The sequence below is a fragment of the Poecile atricapillus genome, chromosome 1 (assembly GCF_030490865.1).
Source record: "Poecile atricapillus isolate bPoeAtr1 chromosome 1, bPoeAtr1.hap1, whole genome shotgun sequence".
Taxonomy (NCBI): domain Eukaryota; kingdom Metazoa; phylum Chordata; class Aves; order Passeriformes; family Paridae; genus Poecile; species Poecile atricapillus.
In genome coordinates, this window is record NC_081249.1 from 133,171,432 (window position 1) to 133,192,220 (window position 20,789).

Sequence of the window (20,789 nt, forward strand, 5' to 3'; positions counted from 1 at the left end):
TAGATGGTTTTACTGTGGCCTCTTGTGGTCTCAAACTGCATTACTCCTGCAAAGCTGCTGTTCGGGGATGGGGAGGGAGGATCGCTTTCCTCCCTCCCTCTGGATAGATTTACCCAGCTACAGGGCAATGGCAGTGCCATACAGAAAATTTGTTTTGGGTTCTAGTGGCACGTTTCACAGGGAGTTAGAACTGAACGTCCTGAAAGAGCATAAATGAATGGTAATAAACAGCAACGGAGCGTGAAGGAGGAGATGAAGGGTGAGAAGCCTGAGAAGTCTGTGTTGGGCAGTGGTCACAGGCTGATTTCTCTGAGCTGCACAACTCACAGATTTTTGGGTTAGGAAGTTTTCAGGACCCTGATAAGGACAAAATGATAAACTGTATTAAGGAAAGTGTATAATTAAGGCAGGAAAGAGCAAAACATGTATGTACCAGCATCAAGGCTGCCCCAAAAAGAAAGGATTTTCAGTGTGAACAAGACAGTTTTGAGCAAGATTGAAGGCTTTCACAGGCCATGGTTCTCCTGCCACCAGACAGCTTGTCATAGATTAAAAATTTGGTCTTTTTTTGTCAGTATAAATAATCTTTCTGGATGTTTTCTTTGAGCTTTAGAGCTTTGAGTTTTAAAATCCCTTTACAACTGGTTTTACTTGGAAAACTCTCAAACCAAATCCAGCTCAATGTTATTCTCCTTGTTAAGTATTTTTTAACACTTCCCTGAGCAAAGACTTTGCAGAGTCCAAAGTGTCTGGCACAGCATGGTGAAATATCGTTGTGATAAGAGAAACTTGAGAGGCCTGACTGCACTCAGCTGAGCAGATGTGAAATAGGGCTCTGTCAGGAAATGCTGCTCCTTTTTGTGACTGAGCTGCAAAGGCCAGGCAGCTGCTGGCTCTGGTGAGCGTTTTCCATGGTGCCTGGGTGGCCAGCCCTGCTGACTTGGCGACAGTGAGCGTTGTGTCATTGCCACCCGGGTATATATTTCTTTTCTTTCTCCTTTTTTTCATTGTATCCTGCTTCTTCCAGGGTGTGCCTAAGTAATGATTCAGAGTGAAAAAATAGTGCTCTTGAGCTGTATGCAGGAATGTGGTGTGTCCACATAAAATAAAGGTTGATGCTTCCTCAGTTATAATAAAAAAAATAAAAATAAAAATTGGAGTGTTAACTGGAAGTTCCTCTTAGAAGAGGAGGTTGTTTTCCAATTCAAGCCCTGTTCTTGCACTTCCATCTCCAGTTTCACCCATGTCTGTTGTGTTGTGGTTTAACCCCAGCTAACAACCAAGTACCCTATCCAAAACAGCCCCACACCAGCCACTGTGGAGAAAATTTACTCTGCTCCGGGTGAAACCAGCACAGTATGACATGGAACTTGAGTAGCATAACAATTTGGGGTTTAATGGTTTCAAATATTCCTCCTTGCCATTGTCAGATAGGCACACTATTCACTTTAGAACCTCCTTCGGCAGGATGGTCTCTGAATTACATGTACAACTTACTGGTTATGTGAATTATTTAAGCTTGTTGAAGCTTTTCAGCCTTACTTTGGGCTGAAGTTTTGCTGTATCCTCAGTTGGAGGAATGATCCTACTATGAGGTGGTCTGCAGCACTTAATGCCTGCAATTAATCAGGACCTGGAGGTCTGGGAGAAACAGAACTGCTACTGGGCTGCATGGAAGTGTTTTAAACTAAACGTTTTAAACTGGAAGTCATTGGAAGTAAATCCAATGGTGTTCTCTGGTGTCAGTGGTGAGAGAGCTGTCAGTTGCAATGCTGTCATGTTTGAGTTTTGGTGTCTGTATTTTTTCTCTTTATTTTGGATATGTTGCCCAGAAAACTCCCTGCTCCTAGACTAGCCATCTGAAAAGCAGATACAGGTAAAACTTGCAGAAGAATTGAGAGAGGAAAAAAGAGCTTGCTCCAGTATGTGTCATCACAAATATCTTTCTGGTGTCTCATCTTGGTTTTCTTACAAGGCTTTGTCTTCCACAGCATTTTTAGTTCATTGGAGGTGCTGCACAGACTAGAATGTCCTCGTATGTTTTCATAAAAGCCAGTGAAAAAAAATTATATTTGGTCTCTCTTTGCAGAAAGGTTTGCTTCAGGGAAGTCAGAATTTAGAAATGTCAGAGGCAAAATATGAGTAAATGCAAAGTGGAAATAGTCTTTCCTCTTTCACATAACTGCATAACAGCTCAAAATAGCCTGTGCACAGTTGTGTGTGGCTGTTTCAGGGCTCTGCACACCTCCCTAATACAACAGCGTGGCCTAGGGTCCTAGGTTCCAGCCCCACTGAGTTCATAACAAACACCAGCTCATGTTTCTGTCCTCTGCATTCTGCTTCTCCATCTGGTCCTGTGCAGGCTCATTAGCAGAGCTGCTCATTTAAGGTTAAAAGAAGACTCCAAACATCTTGTAAAAACTTAGTGCTGTTTCTAAAATTTGAGCTTTTATACTCTGGGATACACCCACTTACAGCAAACATTCTGTGAAGTGGTGTTTTGTGTCTAGGCTGTATTTGCATGAACTACCAGAGGGAAAATAGGTGGAATTGACACTTGCTGCAGCGTATTTTCCATTTTTCATTGGAAGTGAATGCATCATATAATTGAGATCATCTAGATCTAATTTGAATGAAACAAACAACAAAACAAAGAATTGTTACGGACTACAGTCAAAGTGAGTTTAGCAGAGTAAATATACACTAGAAAGGGGAAAAAAAGAAAACCAACCCCAAGCTCATAGGTTCTTCCATGAAACTATGTAACATAATTGAATGTTAGCTTCTGACTTAGTCTCCTGTTGATTATTTCCTCCTTCAGGTAGTAGGGTCCTGATACAGGAGGGCTAAGTATCCACAAATGCCACTGGAACTGGTAACTGAAGTGTTATCTTAGCGCTCCTTCAGCACACAGGCTTTATCCACATTGTCTTTTTCCTTGTTGGACAGTAAACACAGGGGAAAACACCTGCTTTTCTTGGCTGGGCACATCTTTGTATAAATTAAAGGCTGTCTGGAAGTGTGCAAGAGGTGTTTGGATGTGGCGCTTGGGGTATGGTTCAGGGGTGACTGTGGTGGTGCTGCTTTGACAATTTACTGGATGATCTTGAAGGTCTCTTCCAGCCTTGATGATTCTGTGTTTTGTAATAGTGTAATGATTTGCACTTGAAGTTTTCTGCTTAAATGCAGGGAAATGCTTTGCAGTTGAAGATTTATGACATTTTATAAATGAATTGGAAAATAGGGCGATTATGTTACCCAAGTATATTTTAACTCATTTTCCAGTATGATATTTTTTCCATCCCAGAACCAACACATTGTCCAGATAAGGCATGTTAATTCATCTAGGTTCATGCAGGTTTAAGCACATAGATCTGTGGCCTGACTCAGGTGAACTCATTCTTCTTGCCCAGTGCTGTAAGCCTACAAACTTCATTAATTTGGAAATAATACGGAAATGAATGAGATGGAACAGCCTTGAGATGGGTTTCAAGAGGCAGAAACATTTAATCTTTCCAAAACCCACCTTGTCTTCCTGCAGGACAACAGTCTCCAGCAGAAGGGTGTCACTCCCGGCTGACTTACACTTTGCACTCCCAGGGAAGTGGAAAGATGTCCCCAGGTGGAATAGCAGGCGATGCACTAAAAATCCTAGCAAAACAGCAGCTATTGGAAAGCTCATTCTGTGGATGCAATACTTGGGCATTTCCATTACTGTGGGGCTTCCCGATTTTGATTTTCACTTACTTTTTGTGACCTTGAATAAAAGCTTTCTGTGGGAATGCTTCCTGAATAAGTCTGTGCTAAGTAGGAAATATCAGAGGTGAGAGAGGGATCTGTAAGTGGCCAAATTACTGCGTCTTTGCTGGTTAATGTTTGGTGGCTGAGTGGTGGTGGCTGACAGCATCAGCAAAGCCATGTCTGGAGTCACAGAACCATCACAATGGTGCTGTGTGGTGGCTTGTCCTGAAGCCCACAGCTATCTGAGTGGGACAACTAGTCATAGGTGGACATAGAGGGGGAGAAAAGGGTGTGAGGTCAGGGGTACTGCCTAGTGGGGAAGTGATCTTAATTATGCTGCTGCTTTGGTGAAAGGGTGTTGAGAAGCATTTTGGAGACCACTGTGATAGCTTCGTGGTATTTTGTAGAACTCCTCCAAACCTGAGAGGAGGGATGGATGGAGATGATAAGATCCAAAGGTACGTGCTTGGAAGATGATTGGCTTTGAGAGGGGTGCGATTAATTCCCTGTTTTTTGGCGTCTGAACCACAAGCCACACACTGCTGAGCACACCAGAAACAGTAAGCAGCAACCTCAAGTGGTGTTCTTGGAAAGGATTTGTGGTTTAGGGGTTTTTTTGGCTAAGATTTTTTTCGTTTGCTCTCTTTGACTGTTTAGCCAGCCTTACTTTATATTTACATAAACCAAACCATGCTGTTTGTTTTGAAAACTGGAGCAGGTAGATGAGCTGCTGTCCACAAGGGTTTTCCCCAGAGCAAGAACCCCAACTCCATTAGAGAGCACAGTTTGGCAGCAGAGCCGGGCTGAGCTGAAGTCCTGCGCTGCTGCCTTCCCTGTGGCTCTCCAGTGTATATGTAGAGCTGGCATGTTTTAAATCCTGCTCCAGAAAATATCTTGCTCTGAGTTATCAAATATCAGTGGTATTTGGTCTTCTCAGTCACTTACTATTTCTTAAGAAGTTTTCCTGCACCATATCTTAATTCTTCCTGGATAAGATTACTCATGAGACTGATTCCTCAGTTAGGCAACCCAGTGTATGCCTGAGGAGGATGGAGCTGAATTCTGTATGTGTCACACCCCACCAGCTCCTGGTCAGTTGTAAACTGCTCACACAAGGAGCTCAGGACAGACCTTGTGCAAGTTCAAATGAATTCCTCAGCTCCTCTGGAACCTACAGCCTTTGACCAGGCCCAAAGCATGGCTGTGTGACAGGAAAAAATTTGTTTGCCATAGCTGATGACAGTGATGGGTTTGTGTATACATTTCTCTCCTGTTTTTCAGTTGAAATGGTCAGTATTTAGCATTTTGCTGTCTTTTCTTGGTTAAGGATGTTCCACATCTACCCAAAGCTCCGTAAAAGTTAAAAAAATTACCAACTGTATATATGAGTAATAGGGATTTGTGTCATTGAGAAAGAAAAGCAGAGGTGGCAGAGCTCATGATGTATTAAGTGCAAACACAAGGAGAATCAGGTGTTCGGTGCAAATATCCTCTGAAATAATAAGCAAATGCTTTGTGTAAATTCTAAGTAATAACATCAGGTTAGAGAACAGTTTGGTTCATGACTGATGTTGAAAAATACAGCACAGAGTGACTGAGTCAGGCAGGCTGATGCTTGGGAATGGGATCATTTGTTTTGTATGGTTTTGAGTCTCAGAAGGAGGCCTGCTTGCTGCCAGCGGGATGTGATTTTTTTGAATTTGATTTTGCACATAGGGTTCTAGAAAGTCAGAAGGGTATTTTGAGGGAGTATTGCCAGGGTGTGATAAGCAAGTAGAATGATGGGATGCAGTTCATTAATCATGTGGCAGGAATTTTAGTGTAACTTTCCTTTTTGAGGTTGTTCGAGCATCCTTAATAAAACCCACATGTGACAGTACAACCAAATTTCTAATAGCTTGATCATTTGCCAATTGATCAGATGCCCATAAAACAGGAATCAACGTGTTCCTTGTTTGAGCTGGCAGCGAAGAAATAGGATGGTAAAAATGAGGGGTTCAGGGTATTTGCTAGTGGCATACCTGTTTCATAATCATATAATACATACAATGTTGTTCCTGTTGCTCAGGAAGGATGCTGTGACCCTAACTCAAAATTTGTGGAGAATGAGATGAGAAAGTTTATTTTCAGGCACTTCTACAGAAGAGAAAGTAACTGAAGGATGATGGGTTGTGAATCATGTCAGGCTCTTGATTCTTTGTCTGTAGAGCTGCAGAAATCGCTGAAGCTTAGCCCTGTGGTGTTTCTTGTTGATTTTGTTCTTATTGTGAATTCCCTTTCTTAATAAGCATGACATTTTGGCTTTTCTTGTAGATTGCCTTGCATTTCAGGGGATCTCACCTCTTGCTCACTATTTAGCAGCTGTTTCCATACAGCTTAGCTGTTGTGCTCTGGACACTGCATGGCAGAGCAGAGTGCCTTCAGAGTGGCTGTTTCCTTCTTGAGCTCTTCTTCCTCAGGCACTTTGTGAAGGAATGCAGAAGTACTCTTGACCTGAGTGCAGGCAAATATTTTCTCACTTTCTAAATAGCCATGGAGTTTGGCTAAGCTCTCAAAAGCTCAGGTTGAGGAGGAGCCTCACACTTGTATGTAGGACATCTGCATCCCATGTCATGTCTGTTGTGTTCTGCGTTGTCCGTAGGGCTGTGCTTCAGAAGACCAGGCATTAGGTCTTTGATGCTTTTTTTGCCTAAGACTGCCCAAACTCTTCTTACTGTGGCACTGAGACCATCACAGGAATAGGAGTTAATGGTGGTTTGTGACTACTTTTTGAGGGTGTGTCTGCTTGGACCTGTGCAAGGGGCTACTGCTGCTGGAGCTCCTTGTGGCACCAGCAACACAACAGCTTGGGGGCAATGAGTGATTTGGGATTCAAGCATTACATTAGGGTGTTGTGGGATAGCTGCTTGTTTTGAGTTAGCTCATGGAATTGCACAAACAGCTAAGAAATTGGATGGGGGCAGGGAAAACAAAAGTTCCAAGTGCTTTAAATAAGACTGCTTCCTACTGACCTCAGTCTGGGGCTTTTACTTCACTCCTTTAAGCATCATTCTGTGGTGCCACCTTGAGAGCCATGAATATGACAATTTATGGGCCAATTCTCACACCAAAAACAAGAAGGGAAATGGCTATTTGGAAGTAAAGTACAAAGTTTGAAGACTAAAAATCATCCTCAGAGCAAAATTCTGGTGTGTTTATCAGTATTACCAGCAGAGGAGTTTCAGGCTGCAGTTAAATGGCAACTGCTGATATATTGTGGATGTGTGCACTTGTGTAAACTGGATTTCAGATCGTGTATCAGGTGTTTTGAGCTTTGACTACCCAGTGTTTGGTTCAGAAAGTGCAAAACAATCTTCCATGAGAAGCAATATGAAGGTTTATATAGAAAAATGATGAAAGGAAAAATCTTACTAATAAGAAAGACCTAATTGACATTTGCCATTTTTTTGTGGGATGGCTTCAAGAATACTAACTACAGTGTGTTTTAACTAAGATTTTAAAGGTTTGGTTTATAAATTTATTTGTGCAAAATAACCAGCTTACATTATTCAAGCTTTTTGTTGTTGACAATATAAACTAGTTCTTTTTAGAATGTAGAAACTAACATTTTACCATCATGCTTAGATTTTTTTTTTTCCTACTAATTTGGTGTATTTTCTTAGTGTTATTTTTATGTCAATAGAATTTTATGTGTGTCTTTTGCAGATTGAAAAATCTGGACTCTTTAAAACAGATTTCTTGCCTGTTGTGTTAATTAAACCAATCCTTATTTTATTTGAGCTTCCAGTAATTTTAATTGCTATTATTTCTTTTTGTTTTCTAGGTCAGATGTACAATTTCTTGTAAGTATCATTCTGTTGCGTGCTTTTTTTTTTTTTATTTTTTTTTAATATAACTCTCCTTATCTTAGTTGTTTTTGAGAAAGATCAAGCAGTATCAGAAAAGTATTTAAAAAAAAGCTTCCTGGAAAGAAGTTTTAGAAATGGCAGTTAAAAATATGTACTTAGTTATTTTAGTGACTGTAATAGCTACAATGCATGTAAGGATTTTTAAAAAATAAAAATCTGTACTTAATTCCCTTTGCTTTTCAGTTTGTAGAGGGGTCTGGTAAAATCAAGTGCAGGTGTTGTGTGGTTTGAAAGATAGGAAAATATACTTAAACGCTATAAAAGCCAAACAAACCCCAAAACCAAAAGACACACAAAGTGATGCCTTTAAAGAATTTCTGAAGTGAGTCTAGAACTGCTGTACTGGCCAAGATGACACATTTCCATGTGGCAGAAATTTCTGAAAGAGTGTGCAAGTAAGTTCTACCTTAATAATGAACATCAGACTTAAATGAGTTAGCCTTTAAATTTTAGGGTCTGAATCAACTCTTTCTATGCTTTGGCCTGTAAAATTGATCTAATATTTCTGGCTCTAGCTATAGAGCCATGTTTCTTCCTTACTTGTGGGAGCACGAGCATGAGAGGGGAAGAGGGGAATATGCTGAGGGGGAGAGACAAAATTACTATGCCAGGTTAAACGAAACTTCTGATAATACATGCAGAAAACACACACACAGTGTTGGCTGCATGTTGTTTTAACTGCTTTCAAACAAAATTGTACTGAAAAGAGAGGTCTTAATAGCTTTCATCCAACCCATGTATAGACTCAGTGGATGGCTAAAATAATGTGGCAGTCACTTGAATCTCACAGAAGTTAAGAGGTGAAACCAGGAAAAGTGGTAAAACCAGGAAATGTGCAGTGAGGTTTCTGTAGGACTGGGAAAACAGAAGTGACTGTGGATCTGTGCATGATATCTGTAACTGACTGTACTTCTGCAAATGGGAAATCCAGAAGTTTTGTAAAGAAAGAGTTTTGTGTTCTTCTTTCAGGCACTGAGGATTGCAGCTCAAAAAATGTAACTGCAGAACCAGCAGCCAGTAGTAATGATGATTTGTCAGTAAACTCTGCAAGTGGGAACAGAAACTCTGCAGGTGGAAGAGTGATCAGGGCTGCATCACTCGCTGATGAGACAAGAGGTGATCTCACTGTAACACGTTTGTGGCTTGCAATGTGACTGGGATGTGGATCTTCGGGGTGTTTTGTACTTCAGTATTGTGATAGCATTTTAACCTGAACTCTAGTTCAGAGTGTGAGCATTGCAGGGCCATGGATCCAACTACTTTACTGCAGTAGAGAATGAGGCCAAGATATGTGTCTGCACACCTGACTGGGAGTGCATTTTCATACTGTGGTTGCTGCACGTCCTTGGAATAGTTTTATCCATGTTAGACTTGGGCTCCCTTCCCTGCTTATTATGGCTTTTTAGGTTACAGGTTAACTGTTCAACTCACTGTGACATACAGATTTGAAATGCATAAGGGAATGGGGTGCAGCTGAAGTCTTCTTCCTTGTATGGAATGTTCTGTGTCATGAATGTATAGGAGAGGTATGTGAATCTTGCAGCTAGAAAGGCTGCTCTCTTTGGGATATCCAGTTCAGGAAAAAAATGAAAGTGTCTTGTGTGTCCCAGTCTTCCTCAGCACACTGCATAAAGCTCACAGCTGAGGCAGCACAAGAATCACTGCTGCATCTAGACAGCTTTACTCCTTGAGATGAAGTGAAGCTTGAGGAGATGGAGTAGGTGGCAGAGCTTGCAAGTGTGCCTTGCAGTAGAGAAAGATTGCTTGGTTGTTCTCCCAGGCTGATTTCTGTTTTACAGAGACTGTTAAGGCAGGGAGGAGCTGAATGTTTGTCAGCAAATACTCCTGTAGGTTAATTTTTTTTTTTCTCTTTTAATAGGATCCAGCCCAATTTATGGTCTCACAGCAGAATCCATTGGTGTGACTTCTGTCATCTTAAAATGGGTGGTGAATGACAGCGCTTCCAACTCCTACACATACAGGATAGAGGTTGTAAATGATACATTTGTGAAGAACCTGACATCCAGTGACACCAAAGCAGAAATTACTGAGTTAATCCCTGGGACCCTGTACAACTTCACAGTATTTGCTGTAGCGGAAGATAATGAGACAGAAGGAGTATCCATAAGCCTGTATACAAGTGAGTCACAGTTTTTTGTATTCCTGTTGGCTGGTGGTCTGTGCTTTGCTGTGCAGGACCAGGCTCTGCCCGCCCTCCTGAGGTTGTAATTTAATAGGAGCCTTACCTGGGCCAGATGCTGAGAGTGATTAATGTATAGAAGAAACATAGTCCTGATTTATTTATTTACTCATTAAACACCAGACTCCCTAACTCCCCACTGTAAAACAAAAAATCCTCCACAACAGCTCCACACAACAAACTAAAAACCAACCGATAAACCAAACTGAAATTGCCTGCATTGCCAACCATACCCATCCCTTTCCTGTCCAATTGTCTGGGTTCCCTGGGAGCTCTGCTTCAGTGGTGACCAAAGCTTCTCCTTTGGGCTGTCAAAGGAAGGTAAATGTCGCTCAGAATGGCTTGTCATCAGTTCTCTCTTAGATGCCCACTGGTGGAACAGTCTCCAGAGATACCTGGTGATGTTGTTGGGGTGCCTCCTGCCCTCTGGACCATGAGTGGTGTGAGGGAAGTGCAGCCCTGGTGTGGCTGTGTTTCTTGTTTGCATGTCTGTGAGCAGCTGTTCTTGCAGGTTAACGAGTTGTTGCTTTGCCTTTCACAGGGTCCAGCCCGATTGTTGATCTCAAGGCAGAATCCATTGGTGTGACTTCTGTCGTCTTAAAATGGGTGGTGGATGACAGCGCTTCCAACTCCTACACATACAGGATAGAGGTTGTAAATGATACATTTGTGAAGAACCTGACATCCAGTGACACCAAAGCAGAAATTACTGAGTTAATCCCTGGGACCCTGTACAACTTCACAGTATTTGCTGTAGCAGCTGATAACGAGACAGAAGGAGAAGGAAGGTCCATGGGCCTGTATACAAGTGAGTCACAGTTTCTTTTATTGCTGATGCTGGTGGACAGCTCAGAGCTCTTCCTAACTGCCTGAGGGCTAAAATGTAAAGCTCTTGTGTGTACAGATCTGATGTCTTATTCCTAGAGTCTAATCTGGTATATCTGGTAAGCAATGGGATCTTTAGGTCTGTAAGAAATACATCTTTCCTTTTAATAAGAAAAAGTAGGCTAACATCATCCACCTTGCTTCCTCTCCATTTTTGTCCTCCTATCTCTTCATGTGGGAGATAATTTCTTGTCACAAATATTGAACCAGCTAGGAAGGATGCCCTCCTAGAGTTGGTGTTTGTGAATAGAGTAGGACTCTTGAGAGATGGTAGGTGGCTGACTTGGCTGTGGTGATCATTAAATGACTGAGTTCCAAATTTACAGTGTAATGAATAAAAAGAGACAGCATAGTTGCTACTCTGGACTCCAGGAGAGCAAATTTTAAGCTATTCATGGCATTACTCTAGCAGCCTACCCTGGGAAGCTGCTTTTGAGGGCTTAGGAATCCACGAGTGCTGTTCAGGTTTTAAGAACTGCCTTTTAGAAGCACAGGAACAGACAATTTCACTATGCCAAAAGTCAAGCAATTGGGAGAGAAAACCAGCTTTGATGAGCAGGGAGCTGCTTGTGGAAGGAGGTGACAAAATTGTATTAGCTCTGACAGTGAGGTCAGGCTTCTCAGGGGGATTACAGAGCTGTGGTTTGCCTATGCACAGAGAAGACACCAAGGGCCAGAGCTCAATTACTGTTGAAACCGGCCAGTGCTGTTTCAAATAACAGGAAAGGCTTTTTGAAATACATTAGCAGCAAGAGGAAGTCTAAAGAAAACATTGGGGTCATCCTTGTTGAAGATGGTCACCTGCCTTAACAGGGTTGAAGCAGAGGCGTTCAATGTGTATTTTGCCTCGGATTTTGGTGATACTGATAGACCTTGGCCTGCCCAGTCCCCAGAGCTGGAGGCCCCTGAGTGCTGGGACAGTGGCTTTCCCCCTGTGGACATTGAAACTGTGAGGGACCACCTGTATCTGCTGAATGTTCACGAGTCCATGGGGCCTGTTGGGATTCATCCCTGGTACAGAAGCATCTCACTGGTGTTAGAGCAGGACCCCTCTCCATCAGCTACCAAAGGCCTTGGGAGCCCGGGAAGGTCTCTGCCAGCCACTGTTATTCCTGTTTACCAGGAGCGTGGGAGGAAAGACCCAGGAACCTGCAGGGCTGTTAGACCAACCTCAGTTCCTGGAAAAATTATGGAGAAGATTGTACTGAGTACTGTTGAAAGGTGTTTGAAGAACAATGCAGTCATCAGGTGCCATTGACACAGGTCACAAAGGGAAAGTCCCATTTAATTAATTTCTTCTTTCTCTGGTAGGGTCACCCACCCAGTAGGAAAGTGAAAGTGGTGAATGTAGTTTATCTGCATTTTAGTGAGATTTTTGGTAGTGTTTCTCACAGGATCCTTCTGGACAAGTTGTCCGGCTGTGGGATGAGGGGGTTCATGGTGTGCTGGGTGAGGAGCTGGCTGCAGGGCAGGACCCCCAGGGTTCCAGTGAGTGGAGCTGTGTCTGGCTGCTGAGCAGTCACCAGTGCTGTCCTCAGGGCTCAATCCTTGGGCTGCTCAACATGTTTGTCAAAGGTATGGATGCAGGAGTTGAATGTGTACAGGGTGTGGTTCTGGGCCCCACAATTGAAGAGGGATGTGAAGGTCCTTGAATGTCTGTAGAGAAGGGGAAGAAAGTTGGTAAAAGGGCTGGAAGGCCTGTCTTGTAAGGAGCAACTGAGGGCTTTGAGCTTATCTAGTTTGAAGAAAAGGAGGCTGAGGGATGACCTCATTGTTCTCCTCAGCTTGCTGAGGAGGGGAATTGCAGAGGGAGAGGCTGATCTCTATTCTCCAGTGTCCAGGGATATGATGAGTGGGAATAGTTCAAAGCTGCCTCAGGGGAGGTTTAGGCTTGACATTAGGAAGCATTTCTTTACTGACGGGGGGGTTCAAACACTGGATTAGACTTCCTAGAGAGGTGGTCAGTGCCCCCAGGCCGTTCTGTGTTTGCGACATTTGGACAATACTCTGAGTAATATGCTTTAACTTTTTGTAAGGCATGGTCAGGTAGTTGGATGAAGGTAGTTGCAGGTCCCTTCTAAGTAAGTATTCCATTGCACTTAATCGCTTTCCTGCCCACATTCTTTCCCAAGGGAAGTCTTAGGAGTTCAATCACTGTGATGGCCTGTGCTTATGTTTTGGGGTGTGAAGGGGAGATGAATGACCCTCAGAATGATTTGTCTTCAGGCATCTTATAGCTGCCCAGTGAAGACCTGATGTGGATGTGCTTCTTGTGTCCATGTCTGTGAGCAGCTGTTCTTGCAGGCTAACAGGTTGTTGTCTCGCCTTTCCCAGGGCCCAGCCGGGTTCATGATCTCAAGGCAGAAACTGGTGTGACTTCTGTCATCTTAAAATGGATGGTGAATGACAGCGCTTCCAATTCCTACACGTACAGGGTAGAGGTTGTAAATGGCACAAATGATACACCTGTGAAGAACCTGACATCCAGTGAAACCAAGGCAGAGATTGCCGAGTTAATCCCTGGGACACTGTACAACTTCACAGTATTTCCTATAGCAGAAGATAATGACACAGAAGGAGAGGGAAGTTCCATAAAACTGTATACAAGTAAGTCACAGTTTTTTGTATTCCTGTTGGCTGGTGGTCTGTGCTTTGCTGTGCAGGACCAGGCTCTGCCCACCCTCCTGAGGTTGTAATTTAATAGGAGCCTTACCTGGGCCAGATGCTAAGAATGAGTGGTTCATGTATAGTGGAAACATAGTCCTGATTTATTTATTTACTCATTAAACACCAGACTCCCTAACTCCCCACCGTAAAACAAAAAATCCTCCACAACAGCTCCACACAACAAACTAAAAACCAACTGATAAACCAAACTGAAATTGCCTGCATTGCCAACCATACCCATCCCTTTCCTGTCCAATTGTCTGGGTTCCCTGGGAGCTCTGCTTCAGTGGTGACCAAAGCTTCTCCTTTGGGCTGTCAAAGGAAGGTAAATGTCGCTCAGAATGGCTTGTCATCAGTTCTCTCGTAGCTGCCCACTGGTGGAACAGTCTCCAGAGATGCCTGGTGATGTTGTTGGGGTGCCTCCTGCCCTCTGGACCATGAGTGGTGTGAGGGAAGTGCAGCCCTGGTGTGGCTGTGTTTCTTGTTTGCATGTCAGTGAGCAGCTGTTCTTGCAGGTTAACGAGTTGTTGCTTTGCCTTTCACAGGGCCCAGCCCGATTGTTGATCTCAAGGCAGAATCCATTGGTGTGACTTCTGTCATCTTAAAATGGGTGGTGGATGACAGCGCTTCCAACTCCTACACATACAGGATAGAGGTTGTAAATGATACATTTGTGAAGAACCTGACATCCAGTGACACCAAAGCAGAAATTACTGAGTTAATCCCTGGGACCCTGTACAACTTCACAGTATTTGCTGTAGCAGCTGATAACGAGACAGAAGGAGAAGGAAGGTCCACAGGCCTGTATACAAGTAAGGAAATGGTGCCTCCAATTGCAAGTAACCATGCTGTCTGTACCAAATTGCCCTGCTTTCTTACTTTGGGTTTCCAGCTTCATCCACTTTCTCGTTGTGACGTTGCTTTTTTGCTCCAGCTGTTTGTGTGCGTAAATGCAGCATGCAATGACTGCAACTGCAGTTTTTGCAAAAGGACTGAAATAATCTCTGTGCTTGCATGTGCCACCTGTAAATCCGTTATTTCATCAGCATATCTGCCTGAGACTATGTAGAGACCCTGCTGTTACCACAGCATGACTTTTCCTTTATGCTTGAGGGCTGAGTAGATCCCTCACAGCACATCTCAGAGTGGGTTGTGCTCCCACTCACAAAAGATGTGATGTGCGGGGATGTGGTGCCATGGTCACTGAGGTTTTTTGTTCTTAAAAATTGCTTTGAGTTCTTTGCAGAGTCTGGGGGCTGAGGGTCCGGTGGGCTGTGGCTGACTCACTTCCTAGGGTTGCATTGTCAATTGTGGTGCCAATTTTGTCAGCTTTGTGCCAGGGCACCCTTTTCCCAGACCAGATAGATGGGCTAGGAGGAGACACTGCTTTTGCATGTAGCTCAGAAATGCTAGAAAGAGAACAGGCAATGTCCCTACAAATCAGTTTGGAAGAGTGTTTCTTGGAGCTGCTGCTGAATCTATAAGCTTGTCTAAGTTGCCTGAGGTGAGTTTTGTCTGTCTGGAATTGGTGCTGACTCGGGCATGCAGACGCAGCCCCCTAAGGTGCTGATAAGCTGTTAGACCTGCTCAAGCAGCCCATTTCTTTGTTCTGATATTGAGAAGAGTATAGGCTGAGGGTCTCATATTAAGACTCATGGGCATGAGTTAAGAGATCAAGATCAGCTTGGACTGTTTCCTTCCCTGATTTCCATCTGTTTCTCTGTCTGGAAAACCACTGTGGTAACAACTAATTGTTGCATATGAAATGAAATAGAGTATCTCCTAAAGCTCCTATGACCTTTCCAGAGATGCCTCAGTGTAAATGCCTGAAACAGGGAAATGATGCTTGGCTACAAGTGATGCTTATTCTATATGGAATAGGGAAATGTGGCTGTGGCTCTTCTTTCTTTATTTCTGTTTTTGACAGGTGGTTGCTTTGCCTTTCACAGGGCCCAGCCCGGTTGTTGATCTCAAGGCAGAATCCATTGGTGTGACTTCTGTCATCTTAAAATGGGTGGTGGATGACAGCACTTCCGACCCCTACACATACAGGATAGAAGTTGTAAATGATACATTTGTGAAGAACCTGACATCCAGTGACACCAAAGCAGAAATTACTGAGTTAATCCCTGGGACCCTGTACAACTTCACAGTATTTGCTGTAGCAGCTGATAACGAGACAGAAGGAGAAGGAAGGTCCACAGGCCTGTATACAAGTGAGTCACAGTTTCTTGCATTGTTGTTGCTGGTGGTCTGTGCTTTGCTGTGCAGCATGAGGCTCTGTTCACCCCCCCAAGGGTTGTAATTTAAGACTATTGCAGGCAGAGGTGATGATTCCATCCTGGAGCTGGAGATGGCCAATCTTCAAGCATTGGATGTTAGTGTAGAAGCAGAATTGCCCTGGTAGAAAGCTGTTGGTAAAGCTTGCTCCAAGGTTGTCAGAGAAGAGACTTTTTTGTGAGCACTGATCACTTGCAAATTTGGGGAAGTGGCATTTGCATTTGTTTCCTAGAGTATGGGGGCCTGAGATTGTCATTTTAAGGGGCTCCCACAAAGAGCATATTGTACCAAGTGAACTTGTGTGATTTGCGGGCCTATAGGCGCCATTGTGGTGCAGCCGGGAGAGAGATTCAGGCAGTGCTAGAGCAGGAGAACTCCTTTGACCATCCAGCACCTTGTCATGCTGAGTACTATAAGTCTCGACATGTGGTGTTGGAGGGACCATTTTGGAGCTGGCTTGCAAGGCAGTAGCCCAGCCTGATGATTCCACAGAGTGCATTTGAAGGAAAATAGATTACTGTTCTTGTAATTTGTGTTTTCCTGAAATGTACCTGCATGTATGATCCTAGCTGACCAGTAAATGCCCAAAAGACTCTCCTGTGCTGTCTGTAATGGCTAACTGCCTTCTTTTAAAGATGCGAAAAGAATAGGGGTATTCTTCTCTCCTTCCTGTCTACCTTATTGGATTGCCAGTTGAAACCCTGCAGGTGGTGGCACCAGGGTGAGCTGTGTCCCTCTTGCTGTGAAAGGAAAATGAGACATGCTTGAGATGGCTGACTGTCAATTTCTTGTTACCCAGCTATTAATGCAAAAGCATCCAGGAGTGCCTAGTGATGTTGTTGGGATGCCTCCTGCCCTCTGGACCATGAGTGGTGTGAGGGAAGTGCAGCCCTGGTGTGGCTGTGTTTCTTGTTTGCATGTCAGTGAGCAGCTGTTCTTGCAGGTTAACGAGTTGTTGCTTTGCCTTTCACAGGGCCCAGCCCGGTTGTTGATCTCAAGGCAGAATCCATTGGTGTGACTTCTGTCATCTTAAAATGGGTGGTGGATGACAGCGCTTCCAACTCCTACACATACAGGATAGAGGTTGTAAATGATACATTTGTGAAGAACCTGACATCCAGTGACACCAAAGCAGAAATTACTGAGTTAATCCCTGGGACCCTGTACAACTTCACGGTATTTGCTGTAGCAGCTGATAACGAGACAGAAGGAGAAGGAAGGTCCACAGGCCTGTATACAAGTGAGTCACAGTTTCTTGCATTGTTGTTGCTGGTGGTCTGTGCTTCGCTGTGCAGCACAAGGTTCTTCCCACCTGCCTGTGGCCTGAAATTTAATAGTTCTACAAGCAGAGGTGCTGTGCTTTGCCTGCCTACAGTCAAGAGATACTTGTGTGAAAGAGATAGAGCCTTCTTTGAAAAACCAGAGTAAAATAAACACCTCAAAAACAATGATTGTTGAAGTTGGTTACCAAGGCCTGTGACACAATGAACTCTTCCCAAGAACTTCCTCTCTGGCTTGGGATTTTTGTGGGTGCATCTGTTACCTTCACTTCATGGAGGATCAGGGCCTCAGAACATTCTTTTAAAGGGCTCCAATATAGAGATACTGTGATATGGGGCCCTGTGGTTGGAGCAGAATGAACTTTAAATAACAGTGGCTCAGGAATGCATTCATGGCACGATCTAGGCAAGCTGCTCCTTTGCCACCCTTTGTCACCTCTGTTCCTCTTTCAGTGATATTTGAAATTCCTTACCTTTTGCTGGATATAGATAGACCATAGTCTCCTTTCTCCAGTCCTGCAGTCCAGAGATACAACTTTTTATGTCTCCTGACCAACATCTCTGAATTTCCGAGCAAAATCCTGGGAGCTCTGGCATTGTAATGATGTGTTCTGCTTTAGAGTGTCAAAAGGAGATGAATTCCACTCAAAGTTACATTCCATCAATTCTGTCTTAGCTGCCCGTAGGATGCTCCTGCACTCTGGACGGTTGTGGCTGGGACTGGGGGTCTGTCCAACCCCCAGCTCTGCTGCCAGCTATCCCAGATAGGGGTCCCAGAAGGAGAGGCTGTGCAGGGAGTCTTGGGCAGCTTCCAGCTGGGATAACCCTTAGGAGTGCGTCCTGAAGCTTCACATGATCAACTGTTTTAGAAGTGATTTCTGCTCTGTGATCAGCTCAGATCAGCCCAGCTCTGCTCATGGGTTACCCCAGCTGTAGATGAGAGATGGGAGGCTGTGTAGTATTCCATGGGGTCCTTTACTGGAGGCTTCAGTGAAGGGAGCCAGCAATGATCTTCCACTGAACTGGGCAAAAGCTGGGTTTTTTATAGGGAAGGGAAGAATTAGGAAAGGGACCAATGGTCTGAGACTGGGATAAAATGACCAGTAGTTAACAGGGAGATAACATAGGGTCCCAAAGCAGGAAGGGGTCCACAGCTTAGTCACCATGACTAAGTAGTTTTGTCTTATATTAGGGGACAGATCTCCAGGGAGGGAGCCTGTCAGAGGACTGGGCTTCCTCCACACTGGACCATGAGTGGTGTGCGGGAAGTGCAGCCCTGGTGTGGCTGTGTTTCTTGTTTGCATGTCTGTGAGCAGCTGTTCTTGCAGGTTAACGAGTTGTTGCTTTGCCTTTCACAGGGCCCAGCCCGGTTGTTGATCTCAAGGCAGAATCCATTGGTGTGACTTCTGTCATCTTAAAATGGGTGGTGGATGACAGCGCTTCCGACCCCTACACGTACAGGATAGAGGTTGTAAATGATACATTTGTGAAGAACCTGACATCCAGTGACACCAAAGCAGAAATTACTGAGTTAATCCCTGGGACCCTGTACAACTTCACAGTATTTGCTGTAGCAGCTGATAACGAGACAGAAGGAGAAGGAAGGTCCACAGGCCTGTATACAAGTGAGTCACAGTTTCTTGCATTGTTGTTGCTGGTGGTCTGTGCTTTGCTGTGCAGCACAGAGCTCTGCCCACTTGCCCAGGGTTTGAAACACAATATTTGCGTTAGGCAGAAGTGCTGTACACAGCCTTCCTGGAGTCAGCAATGGTAATGTGTGGAAAGGGGATCTGTGCAGGGGATTTTCTTGCCCTCTATTTCTCCTGGGTGAGGCTCTCAGGTTCTTACTTGGAAGGCCTTCCACAGAGTGTGCATGGTGCCCGGGGAATTTTCCCCTTTGGTGGGCCCATGGATACAGCTGGGCTTGGGCAGCACCGGATGGTGTGGCTGTCAGCCTTCCTGCTTTGGTCAGCCCATCAGCAGATAGGAGAAGGCTGAGTTACTCCTGCATTCCTCATGTTAGGCATTATGACTGTTTTCTTTCTTGTTATCATGTCCTTTCCTTTGTTTTCTCCCATTTTGACTGAGGTGAAATAAATCTGGTCCAGAGCTCCCAAGTGGGTTTTCCGTAGGGGCTCTAGGATGAACTTGGGGAGTTGCTGGTATTCTGAAAGTGCTGTTTGGCTACTCAAAATTCTGTCTGATTAAAAAAATAAAAGCATGGTTGTGCCTTTGCTTTTTTTGTCTGTCACAAAATACTCCTGAGATTTTCTGTAGTCTCCTCATGACTTTCACAGAGCCCAGCTTTTTCTTCAATATTGGGGTGGAGTATGCTGGTCTGTGACATTTGCCATGGAACACTGATGATACTTAATCTAACTATTCCCACAGGGTAGAGATCAAAAGTCATGACTCCTCTAGAAACCAGGAGACATTGTCACCAGGTGTCAGAGGTGGTGTTCCAGAGTTTGTGTGTAATCTCCTATAATTTCACAGTATTTGTAGGAGTAGGTGACAGTGTTACTGAAGAAAAATATTTATAAAATGCAGTAGAAGTAAGTCCCAGTCACATGTATTTTTACTAAATCTGTTTCTTCTGGTATACAATTGTGCTTCTACTTAGTTTCTTAAAATAATACCCCTTCTAACAACAAAATAATTTAATAGATGAGTCTATAATCCCTGTATATGAAAGTACCAAACACTTCCTTAGTAAGAGAAGAAATAAATTTGATGCATGTTGTAATTGTAGATTTATAATTGTTTTGGACCTGAAGGCCAACTTTTACAAGATGTTTAGAGGAACCTTTCTTCTCAGTGTTTCTGCTACATTACTTTTGAAGTATCTTCCTGTATCTGGTCATAAGGTTGCAGTGTTTATATCCTGTCCTAGAAGACTCTCCCCCAAACTGACTTGTTACAGTTGCTGCTTTTAAGAATGGCTACTTCTGTGCTCTTAATGCGCAGAGATAAAATTAATTTTCTTATTTGCTGTCCACTTGGAGTTATACATACTTATAGAGGAATTTAGTGTCAGTCTACATACTGCTCTGAAAATGTTCTTAGAGTAATGTGTTCAAGGGTTGAACAGTAGTTTGAAAATGTTGCTGATCTTGATACTCAGCCTAAATTTTCTCAGTAACCATGTCTGTAGAGGAGGTAAAGAACACAGAATTGGTCTGTGTACTGTATTAAATAGTTGTCTTCCTCATAGGGTAGCAAGTCCTTGTGTAGGCACTAGGTGCCATGTAGGCATCTTTTTAAAAGGGGAAGGGAATACTGAAGTTTTGCAAGCATTTATATGCATAACATACAAATAGACAGTTTTTGCTGTTAATGGGCAAGGCTTGATTTCTTACATCTCCTTTTTCATTATTCTTTTTTCTGTTGGCAGTAACTCTCTCAGTGAATTCATTTCGGTGTGAACCAGTGGCCAAGCAGCCTTTCCTAATGCTGAAGTGGAAATGTCCTTTTGGTAACAACTCTGGCTTCAGAATTAGTATATCTAATACAAATACTTCAGAGGAAGAATTGGCTCCACGCTGCACAGTAGAAGGCTTTGAGCAAACCTTCCAAACAGCACATTTAAATTTTTTCAGCACCTACAATGTTACTATCATAACTCTTTCAAGTGGCTCTGAAAGCTCTCCAGTGGACAGCTTGTGTCACACCAGCATAACTGGTAAGCACTAAGATCTGAGAATGAAAGATACTTATAGGACACAAATATTAACTTCATGATTGCATAATGCCAGATTTGGTATGCACTACATTGTCAGCCTGCAGATTATTAATAAAACACTACATTAATTCATAGTCTAATGTGAT

The 20,789-nt window shown here is 43.5% G+C and overlaps 1 protein-coding gene across 5 annotated transcripts in view; it reads left to right on the forward strand.

Annotated features, from left to right (window-relative positions):
- Positions 1 to 20,789, forward strand: part of PTPRJ (protein tyrosine phosphatase receptor type J) — a 74,066-nt gene that overhangs the window by 39,062 nt on the left and 14,215 nt on the right. The window contains exons 2-11 of one of the 5 annotated variants that reach the window (XM_058860094.1): positions 7,565 to 7,583; positions 8,619 to 8,765; positions 9,529 to 9,789; positions 10,391 to 10,657; positions 13,069 to 13,341; positions 13,947 to 14,213; positions 15,351 to 15,617; positions 16,655 to 16,921; positions 18,320 to 18,586; positions 20,356 to 20,643. In XM_058860094.1, the coding sequence (XP_058716077.1) occupies positions 7,565 to 7,583; positions 8,619 to 8,765; positions 9,529 to 9,789; positions 10,391 to 10,657; positions 13,069 to 13,341; positions 13,947 to 14,213; positions 15,351 to 15,617; positions 16,655 to 16,921; positions 18,320 to 18,586; positions 20,356 to 20,643 (2,323 nt within the window). The remainder of the gene's footprint in view (positions 1 to 7,564; positions 7,584 to 8,618; positions 8,766 to 9,528; positions 9,790 to 10,390; positions 10,658 to 13,068; positions 13,342 to 13,946; positions 14,214 to 15,350; positions 15,618 to 16,654; positions 16,922 to 18,319; positions 18,587 to 20,355; positions 20,644 to 20,789) is intronic. The other 4 variants (XM_058860097.1, XM_058860106.1, XM_058860116.1 and 1 more) reach the window with 4 other exon arrangements.